Source organism: Clinocottus analis, unplaced genomic scaffold, assembly GCF_023055335.1.
Source record: "Clinocottus analis isolate CAN_PGR_092001 unplaced genomic scaffold, fCliAna1.0.p SCAF_5, whole genome shotgun sequence".
Classification (NCBI taxonomy): domain Eukaryota; kingdom Metazoa; phylum Chordata; class Actinopteri; order Perciformes; family Cottidae; genus Clinocottus; species Clinocottus analis.
The window spans coordinates 7688406-7702548 of record NW_027176207.1 but is presented as its reverse complement, the minus strand read 5'-3'; the positions used below and the strand labels follow the sequence as shown (position 1 = coordinate 7702548).

General features: G+C 42.5%; 1 protein-coding gene across 2 annotated transcripts; it reads right to left on the bottom strand.

Annotated features, from left to right (window-relative positions):
* Positions 1-213: 213 nt before the first annotated feature.
* tbc1d8b (TBC1 domain family member 8B) lies at positions 214-14143 on the bottom strand. 2 transcript variants are annotated; one of them, XM_068600342.1, is made up of 21 exons: positions 13912-14143; positions 11637-11747; positions 11228-11346; positions 10753-10978; positions 10090-10330; positions 9270-9477; positions 9005-9172; positions 8754-8915; positions 8382-8532; positions 7969-8183; positions 7272-7389; positions 6878-7163; positions 6655-6784; positions 6476-6574; positions 6325-6393; positions 5973-6213; positions 5819-5884; positions 3870-3962; positions 3649-3696; positions 3460-3557; positions 214-3318 (listed from the first exon to the last, which is right to left on the bottom strand). In XM_068600342.1, the coding sequence occupies exons 1-21, from the start codon at positions 14036-14038 to the stop codon at positions 2893-2895; spliced, it is 3402 nt and encodes a 1133-aa protein (XP_068456443.1). In that variant the 5' UTR covers positions 14039-14143; the 3' UTR covers positions 214-2892. The 2 variants fall into 2 exon arrangements, with proteins under 2 accessions (XP_068456443.1, XP_068456444.1); XM_068600343.1 differs by lacking the exon at positions 3870-3962.

Sequence of the window (14143 nt, the reverse complement as noted above, 5' to 3'; positions counted from 1 at the left end):
GTGTACAGCTGCATAGTGTCTACAGCTGTATAGTGTACAGCTGTATAGTGTCTACAGCTGTATAGTGTACAGCTGTATAGTGTCTACAGCTGTATAGTGTACAGCTGTATAGTGTATACAGCTGTATAATGTACAGCTGTATAGTGTCTACAGCTGTATAGTGTACAGCTGTATAGTGTACAGCTGTATAGTGTCTACAGCTGTATAGTGTACAGCTGTATAGTGTACAGCTGCATAGTGTCTACAGCTGTATAGTGTACAGCTGTATAGTGTCTACAGCAGGCACTAATGATGCTTAATTAATGGCAAATCCGATGACATGCCTGGGGGGATAAAGATTTCCTACCGTAACATTTGCCTTCATCCGTTCCTAAAATGTCATCAACTTTTATTTATTTCCTCACCAATTGGAAAAAATAAATAAAAAATCTTAAGTGCCATTTTCTGAAAGCTTTGCCCAAAGAACCAAAGTTAGGAAAATTACTGAGAAGCTTAAGTTTCGCTATCACTTAACCACTTTTCAACATTTCTTCCATAAAGACCAACAAATGAACTCAAAATCTTGCATGATTTTTATAATCTATAAGATATGTTCATATGATCAGAAGCAGACGAAGCAATTACCTGGAATCCAAAGCTCAGAACCATCGCAGAATTAAAGACCAAAGCGCAGTCTTCGTTTCAATGCTTTAATCTGCACGTTATAATCTTATCTTGAAGTTAGGAGAGGTTACAAATGCAGCATGAAACTGCCAGGGTACCGGCGTACTGAAATAGTCAGACCATCAGAGTATATTGTTTGAAATTACGGAAATAGAGATGCTGTTTTGAAGCTCTGCCGCATCAGTACGGCTTCATTATGGCTCAATGGACTGGACTGATGTCACTGACGGAGCTTTGGATTCAAGCAGCGGCACGGTATCGAAGACAATCGGGTGTATTTTGATATTCATTTTTTACATTAGTCATGTAAACAGTGACAGATGTGCCTTTTCAGTTTCAATGAGTTTTCAAAAATTATGTACAACTCTCTTCCACAATCGATAACAATTAACCCAATAATTACAAAATGAAATACATTTCAGATTGGTCCGTATCTCCTAATAATAAAAGAAAAACAAAAAAAACGGAACAACAAAACATTGTAATGGCCAAATAAAGGACAGAGAATTGCAATTGCACTTAAAAAGCTTCTACAAACACTGTTTCCTACAGATAAGCAGAGAGAAAGCTCAGAATTTGGCCCCTGGGAGGTGACAAGCTGCAGCGAAAGCAGTCACAACCTTTTTTGGAATCAAACGCTCATAAGATCTGGCCGAGATACAAGCTTATCTATCACGTGGTGAACTCAGACAATTGTGCAGATGGTTCACTGAGAAAGAAGCAAAACCAAAGAAGCAGAAAAAAAGCACAGCTAAAAAGGAACCAACTCAAATACCATCAGTCAGATCTGGTTTTCTGGAGCGAGCGGTTACAGTTGCTGTTCATTGAAGGTTAGCATAGTGTGATGAGCAATGTAACTTTGCTACTCATGCTCTATATAATGTTACAGATAAGCTATGTATAACTCTGGTATATACTTTATATATCCCAGATCTCCAAAAAATATCCCTTTTCTCCCTTTTATTTTACACAAATTGAACCCTGAGATTTGATAAAATAAAATGTCCTTCAAAAGGTTTAAGTTGTGTCAACAACAGTCTACGAGCTCATATCTTGCATTGTCACTAAACGCCTCATAAATACAATAATCAAACGACTATTGAACGGATCTCTATGTACAAAATGCTGCACTTATACTAGAGCTTAACATTCTACATATACATTAGGACGGACATAAGCAAACAGTTGTAGCAACCAATAGCACTGTTAAGCTAACACACGGCACATGTTCAGAAGCCGATGCAGGAGAGCTCCCTGCACTGTGGCATTCAAATTGTTTTACCTTAACTGACCATAGTTTCTGGTATGACATGCTCAAAGTCGTGCTATGATATTGTTACAGCGTGTGCTGCTGTTAGAGGAACGAGACAGTACAGCCTCCTCTCTTGTGTATTATTGCTAATGCATAATACCATAATTTAATCTTAAATGCACTGAATGAAATGCATCTGACCTCCTCATTGAAATAGTCTTTATGGCTTGTAGGGGCAATACTGCTTTCCTTACTCACTGTACTACCATTTATTCTGTGCATCTTTAACTGGAAAGCTGTTGTTTCTCGCAATAAGTTGACGTTTACAGAATAACATTAACGTAGCCTAAGAACAGAAGACACTGAAGTTACAGGACACAAGAGTTTGTACTACGACAGCAGTGACTAGTTTATCTTTAAGAGAACACATATCAAGATACCCAGAGGGAGAATCCTCCACTTGCTGCCTCTGTCACCTTGTTTAAGTCATTCGGCATAGATTTGAGGTTCAGCATCACGACATGAGAGAGGACAGGAAAACATCTTCTGTCATGTTTCTAAATACAGGGAACAGCACTGAATGTCCCTTACAAAATACAAAACTATACTCGAGATGCTCGACAGAGCATAGGGGGGAAAATAAATCTGAAGCGACATGAAAGGATGAATTTCATCACAGAGTTTGAAAATGCATAATTAGATTTGAGGCTGACAGATTCGACAGCTGACAGTAAAAAACAAAGCTCAACATAAAAATGCACTGAAGGTGTTGGTCAGTGAACTGTAACAACAATGTTTACATTTAAGATTTTGTGCCTTATTTGTTTCATACAGCTCGGATTTTAAAATCGAATGTCTCCTCTTTAGTTATGATACTGCCTCGCCTAAAGCCACTGTCCTTAAAGTGGAGCAAGGAAATTCATGGTGACCTCTGGGTTTGAATTTGAAGTGACGTATCAATTCCCTTATGTATCTTTTCACTTATTCACCTTTAGCTTCAGCTGGGCAACCCTCGCTTGTGCCAGTTTAGTCTGAACATCGACGGGCCTTTCGAAGAAGCGGACTATGGTCGGTTCATTGAGCAAAGACGCAAGAACCTGCTCAAAGGAAAACGACCAATCTGTTTCAGTGAGGTCGGCTCCTGCATCCTGACTGTTGCGCGAGCTGGAGGTGTCGGAGCTCCCCGGGGTCGTAGATGCTTCTTCCGTTGAAGGCTCCCCCTCGTCCACAGCGGCAGGTTTTGAGGACTCGGACGGGCTGCTCGGCTCCTGCAGCCTCCGTCCCACCTCCTCCATCCTCAGGAGAAGACTGGTCACATGGGCCACGGCTCGGTACAGAGACTCCTCCTCTGGATCGCCATGAAAGATGTTGTAAAGTGTTTTGGAGAACTGGATGAACTGAGTCTGAGATTGAAAAAGAAAAGAAAAAACACGCAGTGTGATATATCAGTTTTGTGCTTCATCAGATAATCTGCCGTATCACCTAGTTTTATAAAAAGGTAAATCGCTTCAGGAAGAAAATTGTCACAACATGGATTACATTACCTGATCAATACGAGGTAGGTCTTTAATAGTTTCCTCTTTTTTAAGTATTTCATTTTGCCATTGTTTCAGGTAGGCCTGTAGGTCCACTTTTCCTCTACCTGTCAATTTCACATACAAACTGTGAACTATCATACACAACTAAGACCGGCACAGAGTATTTGTGATAAATTGGATGTGATGAAATATTACCTCTTTCTGGGCTTTTCTTTATCACGCCATCTTGTGGTAGATCAAATGCTGAAATATAGAAGCAGCATGTGAACAAATAGCAGAGCAAAATGCTTCAAGAACAATCAATACATTCAAGGGAATCAGGCAAGCATTAAGACAGAATTATGACAGAATTTAGTGGGAAAGGGTAAAGGTAACATTTGAGTTTTATAAGGAAAACAAAGAGTAAAGAGGCTAACCAGAGAGTCTACTCAAGTGAGAAGAGTCTTCAGTCACTGGAATAAAGTGCTGGATTCTTTGTTCCTTTAAGTGCAAAGGACTACCTGTGAAAGCTAGAAGATACTGAAAATGAGAGCACGGAGAGGAAAGATGAAGACAGAGGATCCACTTCAGCAATGTAGGGTAAACGTGTTAAAGACAACGAAGATATTCATACAGGCTGAGTTACCCGATTATTACGTACAGTGTAACGCAATCCCATCCGACAGTCCTGAAATAGATTGCTTCTTTTTGACTCCTACAAAGTCTGAGATCATGCTGAATGAGATGTGCTTCAACACTCCAACCCCCACCAATGACTTTCTGTGAGTTCATGCATGCGTGTCAGTTTGCATTGCTGGATTAAACAATTACCCACACAAGCCAGCAGTGTCATCATATTTGGCAGATAGCTTTTCTGCTGCATAAGCGGCACAGCCGGAGGATCAACTTATTAGTGTCTGACATGTAATCTGTTGCTGATATTCAAACTGAATTAACCTTTATGATTGTGGTGATCTTTCCTGACTTATCAGAAGCAGGCTCAAATTTACACCTAACATATCATTTAAATCTAATGGGCAGATGCTCATGGATCTCATCGGTTACCTCCAAAATATTATCCATTTTTCAAATTCGGACCTGACACAGATGGCGGCACTGTGTAGTCCCTGCTCTCTGATTAAAGCTGAAGAGTGAATGCAGCTGCTGTACTTTGTGTTTAGACTTGACAGACAGCACATGATTTCATTTCCTTGATCAATGATGCGTTTGGCCCGGTTCCAGGGCTCAGGGCTGTCCCACTGTGAAATTGGCAAGAGTTTGAGGTCCCTGTGGTTAACTTCTTCAGCTAGCTCTGATGCAAACTTTCCAAATGTCCACAAAAAAGAAACCACAATGTGACATCAAAAGCGGTGATGATGGTGCTATTTGGCATCATGAAAAACACAAAACACAAAACACTGAGCACTTCTAGTTGTTTGTCTTGAAATGTTGACTTGGTCCGACACAACTCGTTTACTTCGACAGAAGACAGAAGACAGAAGAAGCAAATCACAAGTGTGGAGTTTAACAGAGTATACCTACTTTGGTAAACTCCTCACTAAAATATCAGCCAACGTACAATGACATTGCAGAAGTGCTGTCCCACTTATCGGACAGCGTTTGGAGCATTCACACTGATTAAAGTCTGGACGAGTTCAGTCCTGGGGACCTGTCCTTGGTGCTGAAGGAATGTGCTTTCTCTCTCCACGAGACATAAAACAAGCTTTTCTGTCTGACGTTCACCGGCCTGGCACATCGCAAATGGTGACTCAGTGCTCTCGTCTGCTGCCTAGCTGTCTTTTGTAATTTGAGCACTTCATCCTCATCACAGACCCTCTTTGTGAAGAAACTAGACCACTGCAAAATGCCCCTACAGCTCCTCGCACCCATCGTTGCCATGGCAAAGTTCTTTCACCCAATATAGGCTTACTTCTGCCTTCAAGCCGACATCACACAGTAAGGAGTCACACGTTCAAGGACAGTCTCTAACCGCGGGCAATGTGCTCACTCATCAAATGCTGAGTTAAGGACAAATCCCACAAGCCCTGTAGCACAGAGACCGAGGTCTATGAGACCTCGTGTTTTACTTCAGGCTGCTTCTGTCGGAAGCTGTTGTGTCAATGTGGTCACGTTATGGAGAGTCTGGAGAACGATAAGAGTCCAGTACGAAAAGAAATTAGCTGTGTTTGAACTCTGAACGTGAAGGAGTGTATAATCACTGCAGACATGTTGTGAGAGAAATGGGTCAGAGGTCGAAGCTGACGGTGCACTGACACAAATCTATCTTGTAGTTTGACTTGACAGGGTCAGGGCGAGTGGTCACATGGCAACTAAAAAGCAGTTTTTGTGTCATTGAGATTTAATGCTCCAATTGTTCATCACTCACCTGGTGGCAGGTGCAGCTTGAAGAGGAACTTCAGCTTATTTGTGAACGATCCACTGTACAAAGTATCTGCGGGAGGAGCAATTAGAAATTATAGCGGTGGGTGTAGTGAGGTCAACGGCTACATTCGTGGAGAGCAGAGAGCATTGGAACTCACCGAGGGCATAGCAGAACTCTTTAAAATTGATAAGGCCGTCCTGGTTCTCGTCTATCAGGCGGAAGACCCAGAGGGAGAGGGCGCTCTTGGTGTTGCAGAAAGCCCAGGGCTCCAGCAGAGAGAAGAGCACGCTGAACTGTTGGAAACCCAACTGGTACTGCTCCAAATAGGCCAGGCTGGGGTCATGATGGAGCAGAGCTGGACTCTTCATTGTCCAGTAGCAGCACAGGAAATGTTGCCTCTGAAAATAGAAAAGAAATATCAATTTTTACGTAACAAAAATCAATAAATGAGGTCTGTTGCCATTTTTATTTAATGACACTCGAGATGCTGTGTCATGTAATTGACTCACTTTGAACAAGTTATAAAGCCCATCCAGATGTGAGGGACTGAATCGGACCTCTTGGGTCACCACCCGAATCTGACAAAATTATAAAATTCATCCTTAATACCATAGAAACAATGCAGGTACCCTAGCTACTGTAAACTCAACAGCTACTTACCACATTTTGTTTTGTTGTATCCTCCAGGGTCTGGATCACATGCAGTTTGTTTCTTTTGCGTGAACTCTCGACATCCTCTGAACGAATATTTCCATATTTCTAAAACCAAGCACACAATTAGTTAATTCAATCACAAAACCGGCATCACCAAATAATACAGACACAGAGAAACTCAGTACCTCGTAGGCCTCTCGGATCAGTTCGCTAATATCCACGTTGAAGCGTGAGGTTTTATCGGTGCCGCCCAATGAAGCTTGCTGCACTGTTGAAGGCAGGGGACTGTCTTTGTTTGTCACGCTGTCAAAAAACCTGAAACAACATCGTCAGAGAAAGAGGGACAATAACTCACACAGGGACCATGTCTAAAAACAACAGTCCAGCATAGTTTGTATTCACACAAACTTGTTGAGGATGGTGACGGCCTCTGCATCGTCGTGGCAGCTGATCAGAGCCCCCATGTTGTAGTCCAGCACTGCCAGGCCGAGCTGCAAGATGGCTTTTATGCCATCGTAGAAAAAACAGTCTACCACGTTCACAGCACTCTCTATGGGGAGGACACTGATGAAAAGAGTGAGGAACCAGGACAAGGACACCGACGAGAAGAAACTCAGATCGGTCATGTGCTCCACCAGCTGGGGGAGATTTTCCCTAATCAGATCCTCAAACACCGCCTGGTCCACCAAAGCGCCTGAAGAAAGCAACACCGGCAACATTAGAAAGTGTGACTTCACTCGTGAAATCACTCAAGGCCTAACATTCCCAGCAGACACAGAATGAGAATTGGTTCCACTCTCACCAATAATCCTGCGGTTAAAGTAATCCGGCAACATCCTCTCACAGACGGCCACTAAGAGCCAGAAAGCCTCCTCTTCTTTGGCGTAGAGCAGAAGAACGGAGGTGAGAATGTTCATGGCCTGAAAAGGGAAAAAAAGGATTTTGAATAAACAGACTGCCTCCTTTGTAAGTACAAGGTTACAGTAACTGAAGCGAGAGGCCGATTTACAAATGTGTCAAAAAAGGCAAGTTTTTTTTAAAGCACCAGTGCCTTTCTAAAAATGTTTTCAATGGTTTTAGATGACAGCTGGCAATTTCTGAGCCTTTTTTTCAACGTACTTGGCCTTTTTAAAAATCACCTCTACTTTTCAGAGTTGCTGCACTCGTCAATGTTATGAAAAGACCAATCGCAGTAAAGGTCACGAGTTAAAAACCGAAAGGGTTCAAAGTTGTCTGTTGGCTGTACTGTAACCACCTGTCACCTTATCGGTCACTGCTAAAAAGGGCAAAAAAATAAAGGATAACCTAACATGAATTACCAACTACAAATGAAAATGTAAGCAAATAGGGTTTTTCTGTGCAAGTTTTTCATATAAATGTTGTTTCTGTGATAACACAGTCACATGGCTTATGTCCCTACAGTTTACTCAAAGCCTCTAAAAGCTTGTGAGCTTTGTATCAGTTTCAATGAGGGCTGTTAAAACAATAAATCAAAGCACCTGGCAGTAGCCAATTTTGGGGTTCCTGTATGCATAGGCAGTAAGGACTCTGCGTAGAGCTGAGATGCCTGTGTCGCTCTGAAAGGCGGGGTGCTCTGGCAGAGAGCGGTGCAAGTCTCTCTCGATCTCATCTGTAGCCAAAGTGCTTGTGCCCAGAGACTGTTCAACCAGATCCGTGTAATAGCCGGGATGAGTGGCCATGTCGTTAACAGCTCCTGCAGAGGTAGAACCAAAGAAACAGATGCTGCAAATATACCCACACCAACCATATTTAATTTAATTATGCATGTTGAGTAAGCACTCAGCACATAACACTTTAAATCATGCAAGGCTTCACTAACAAATCACTGACCTGGCATATCACTCACTTAGTATACATGACATGGCCAGAGTAATGTCTGCTGTATAAATACCTGAAAAAAGCATCCATAGCTCTCCTCTCAAGGCCTCAGGAACGCCACGAACAATCAAGTCTCGAGTCTTCCTGGTGAAGAACATACTCGTGCCACGTCCATATTCGGAGAAATGGATGTTCCACGACTGTTCCTTCATCTTTTCTTTAAGCTGCCAAACACACACAAAGAGCACACACCACAGGGTTATTGTGCATGCTCTGCAACACTGTTAAAACTGGTGGTATTTCTAAACAGAATTTTTTCTTTTTGTCCACCCGTGCATTGATTAGACAACCACGAAGACACCCCCAGCCTGCAGAGCATGAGAAGATACTAGTGACATGCAGATTTTGTGAGTGGTGGTTAGGTCTCATTTAAAGCGATATTTACCATTTTGGGGTCGAGGTTTTCAACATCCTGGGGGTGGAAAACGGTCATAAGAGCCTCGGTGCTTACAGCCTTGCTGCTATCTTTCTGTCCCACCATCAGCGTTACATCCTCTGGGTTGTCCTCAAAGTGGTTGATGAGCGACTGGCACTCGCCTCGTATTGCCTGAGACACAAATACATATATACAAGTCAGAACGCACTGCTGTCTGTAAGTCAAGTACAATGGCACAAATACAACAATACACACGTTACCTCTGATGACGCGGAGTGCTGAGGGCTGGCACTAATCCCACACCTGCTACGTATCGTGTTGGCGAGCCGCTGGTAGTCCCGCACCTCGGAGAATCGCAGCGCACGCTTTCCACGCACACACACTGTTAGAGCCCTGTTGCTGGAGTCTGACTTTTCAACATTGATAACCTGGAAGAGGGCAATGTTCACTTTTAGGTTTTCTGCCGTTCATCAGGGTTCTTTTCGAGTCGTTATTGTTTACATCATTTCTGTTGTTTTACTTTACCTCTCGCATTGGAATGATGACATGACATTGGCTTCCATCTTGGCTGGCGAAACAAAGGTAGCTCTCAGACAGACATATCTTGCCAAGTGTGTTATAATGGCTGAAGGGCACCCACAGGAAGCTCTCATGCACCTCTAACAGGTTTTCCTCTTTGGGAAGCCTAAAGAATGTCCGGAACTGCTCACTCTTTGCATGAGCTTCTAAGCCTCTGTGAGGGGAAGTAAAGTAGAAAAAAATGTCATGAGCAGAACATCATATCTAAGTTTTCTAAAAAACAACCTTTTAGGAGCTTTCAGGCTTAAACACACTCAACAGTCTCACAATAACCTCTTTTTTGTTCTCTTGACCGTCACCTTCCATATCAATCTTTTAGGTGTTGGGGTATTAGATTATTTCAGTGCCTACGAGTACTTTAGATCTTTCCAAATATATACACTGTATTATTATAATACTGTACATCATACTATACGCATGTAGATTGTTTTGTTCAACTTCAGTTTCTAAATTGTCGTATTATATTCTTGAATTACAGCATTTAGAATTGAAATTTCTAAATTTAACAAGCATGATTCTGGCAAATAAATATCAAACCAAAAACTTGAATATGTGTGGTCAAAATAGTCAAAGTAAACAACTACAATACGTTCTATCAATACCTGGCTCTGGTTTTGTCATGCATGGCCGACCTGACACTCCTGCTAGGCTAACACAAACACAAATGCTTTTGACCAAAGTCATACTTTATGTTTACTCTGCTTCTTTCAGGGGACAGCCATCGCTAACAGGATCATGTAAAGCTGTGCAGCAGGCAGACAGTTACCTCTTAGTGATTTGCAGAGGATCGGAGAGCGCTGGCTCTCTCTGGAAGGCCTCTTTATCAAAAAGGCGCTTGATGGAGTAATCAGCCAGCTGTTCCATGATAACAAATGTTTCATTAAGGTGCATCAGCATGGAGAAATAGTGATCCTCCCCGTGGACCAAGACATGGATGCTCTCAGTCAAGATAACGTTCGATGTTTTCTCAAGCCTCCAGATCTCATCCCAGGAGATGATCAGTTTCACTGCAGAGTCAACACAATGAGTGGAAATTCGACTAATGATTAATGCTCACAGCTGCAATGATAACGACCTTCAGCAAATAGGTGAATAAGCAGTAACACCATACTTCCTAGTGCCTTTATAAAGAATGTATGATACCAAACAATGACAATGTTCAAAGCATTATTGTGATCATTCTTAAAATGTCACTTGGCTTTATTAATATTCACTGTTACCCATTATCTGCACTGCCTTTTCACGTCTACCTCCACTGTGAGGTCTGCTACAGTATAATGTACAATTATTAAAAATATTCAGTTCCTTTCAGATTATAAAAGCCAACTATGGTTGCCATTAGTAGCTGCCACAGTCTTTGTTTCTGCCCATCAAAATTGGCACGACAAATGGCAGCTCCAGTTAATAAATGAAACAAAAATCAGCTTACCCTCAGCTCCCAGCAGGTATGAATAGAAGCACAGGAAGTTTGTGCTGAGGTAGAGCCAGCCCTGGCAGGGTACTTTGCCTCTCCAGTAGCTGCATGAGTAATACGTGACCAGCTTTTCCTTTGGCGGCAGCTCAAACCACTTCTCAAACCTCAAAAGTGCTTCCCGGAACTTCTCGGGATCTTCCTCCAGCACCAGGGATGTCTTCCCTTCTTCAGCAATAAGACCCTAACACATAAAAGTTTACATTGAAGGTTAGTGCAGACTGAAAAAAGGGTTGCTGTTGGTGACTAAGCCACACCTTCTTATTCACTAAAGGGGCAAAATAAATTACTCCTAATAATCAGGGATAATACGGTATTACAAGAATCAAGGGCCATTATACAGTATTTTATAGTATTACAACCTTGCTGAGAGATTAACGTGTATTAGTCGTGTGGGGTGAGGAGTCCCCATTAAAAAAAAGGATTTTCTTACTCTAATCTTGCCCTGTACAAAGCTGGTGATGTCTTCGCTGGAGTCGAAAACAGAGAGCGTCCTCATGACGTTCTGCTGTAGCCAATCCCAGTGCTGAACAATTTCCTCTTTGGTGACACCTGACCCAAAATGCAAGAGAGACAACATTAAAAAAAACTCAACTGTCACTTTTTCTTGCATTTTTTTTTATTTTTACTGTAAGATATTTTATCTTTAACTTGGATTTGGCAATATTGGCTTCATTGTGAGTCTGATAAAATTGTCTGGAGTTCAGTAGATTTAAAGTTAATGTTTTTATGAAATCATCAAGACACATCAAAAGATATTTTGCAACAATCTTGAAAACCTAAACGTTGCACAGCACTATTACAATAATTGGCAGAGAAAAGATTGAAATACAGGGACATACCACATGCTATGGACCAATACACTTGCGAGTCTGGTGTGTGGTGCAGAATGCGGTAAGGAGCTACTTTGGATGTGGAGTCCAACACCGTATCTAGAGTTCCCACAAGGAGGCCTGTAACATACAGTACATTGATATTTTTAACCACCTTTGTCTCACATGATCGTCATCCATGTGGTGCCTTTGAAAATCAGAAAGACAGATATCGGACATTTATGAAAATAAAAATGAACAGCGAAAATAACAACTTTTCTTTTTTTGGATCATTGATGAATCACTGTTAATTGATCACAGCTGTGTTGAATTGCCTTTACTGATAAATGCTACAACACCAGACTGTGCACTCTGATACTTGCACTGACTGTGTAGAAAGGAGAGATCCCTCAGGTCCATGTCAGAGTTGCACAACTAAAATTAGCTAAATCTGTTGCCTTTATAACTTCTCTCTGACATGCCCTCCATGAATTATTAACAAGGTCACCGCAAAACCTCACTCACGCACAGCATCAACATTGCACTCGCCTGCCTGCTGAACATGGATCAGCTCTCCACAGGCTCTACTGGTGAGCGGTCCAGGATCAAACACCATTCACATAATTTATGTTCTCATCAGTGTAGAACAACATCACACAGTAGAGCATAAAATGAAACACATAAAAGATACTTTACACACAAAAGGCTCTTATGCTGGTGAGGGACTCAAGTGCATAATGCTCTGTACCATCAGGCAGCATTTAACCTCCACTACCATTAAACACTCAGACAAGGACATTGATCCTTTTGTCTTCCGCTGGAACACCATTTACCATCACTAGGCAGAGTCATGTGGTAACAATCATTGGTGGTATTATAGACTCCACTTTTAAACTGGCAGGTGACAATGGTTTTTAAAGATAAATGGGTGGTAAATGGACTGTACTTGTACGGCGCTTTTCTTGTCTCCCGATCACTCCAAGCACTTTAATGCTGCATGTCATCATTCACCCATTCATAAATACACTGATGGAAGGGGCTACCATGCAAAGTGCTACCTGCCAATCAGGACTAACTAACATTCACACACCGTAAGCACAGATACAGCAATTTAGTGGCGGTTTGATTAAGTGTCTTAATCAAACCGCCGATCCTCTGATTGAAGGACGACCGTGGTCCACCACTGAGCCACAATCGCACACAAGATCCAAGTCAGTAAAGAATGTCAGGCAGTCAGGTTATTAATGCAAGGTTGTCTCTGCATCAGAAATGCATTGGTGATTCGGTTAAACCGAGCACCTGAGGGTGAACACAAAAGAGAATGTCGCTAGTTTTGAGAGTTCAAGCATTATTTATTTTTGTTTTTCAACAGTTCTACTAGTTACTTTGAAAATGTACCACTCTTTCTGAAAACTGGTACGTACGTTTAGGTTCAGTGGCTGTCCTCCACAGAGGAAATATTGCAAACAGCTAATAATCCATATGGAATGGTGCAACCGATTACTGACTGTACCTTACCGCGGACAACCCGGTAGTCATTTAAAAGTATTAGATCACTGTGTCGGCTAACACTATTGCTGGCCAGTTATAGTATATTATTATATTATATACTAGTAATAGTCCATAGCAAAAACACAGGGAAAGCTCGACAAAATATCTGTAGGAGGGAAATCCTGTATATGCTCATGACACAGCTACTCCCAAATAAGTGATTTTGTTTACGTCAGCCGGTAATTTGCCTCGAGTCCAACAATAGCTCAAAGTTTGGAGGCCTGTTGTTCGTCTTGTAACCCTCAGCCACCGGGTCCTAAAACCAGCAGGAACAGAGTGACGTTAGTGGACAGACAGACTTTCCTCAACGTCACCTCGCTTCGTAACCACACTACGCCGACATACGGACACGTACACGCAAAGAGAGCGAAGTCTTGCGCGCTGGCACAACAACGTAAGCGAAGCAGCTGTGCGGCATCTGCACGGATTCCCTCAATGCCGACATTTATTGGCTCAGACCTGTTGCTACGAGGGTCTGTCTCTGCAACCCCCGCCCTGCATAGCACGGTAGCGAGTTAACCCGTTCACAACTTGTTCGTTGTAACGTGTCCCAGCGATGCCGCAGCGGTTTGTCCTACACACACATTCGCGCGCGCACACACACACACGCACGCACACGCACACACACACACACACACATATGCACACACACACACACACACATATACACACACACAAACACATATACACACACGTACACACACGCACACCCGCGCGCGCGCAAGGAGGTGCGAGCACAACCCGCTAACGTTACCTGTCAAGCCGCCTCCGCCTTCTCCGTAACCTCGTCTCCTTTGCAGTACGAAATACTCGTTATCCTCTTCCGTCACCCACAGTTTGAACGCATTTTTCAGCAAAATCTCGTCTGGTTTGAGCCACATGTTTCAGCTGTCATGGAAGTAATCTCTGGAATCCACCTGACATGTCACAGTTATATGTAACGTAGCGCGACATCAAACCCGTGGACATTTGTTTGTGTCCGAATC

Coding starts and splice junctions, on each gene's coding strand:
- tbc1d8b (XM_068600342.1), bottom strand. CDS start 14,038: ATGTGGCTCAAACCAGACGAGATTTTGCTGAAAAATGCGTTCAAACTG. Junction 10,979..11,227: donor TTGTACAGGGCAAGATTAGA/GTAAGAAAATCC, acceptor TTTATGTGTTAG/GGTCTTATTGCTGAAGAAGG. Junction 3,963..5,818: donor CAAGCTGCACCTGCCACCAG/GTGAGTGATGAA, acceptor AGTATCTTCTAG/CTTTCACAGGTAGTCCTTTG.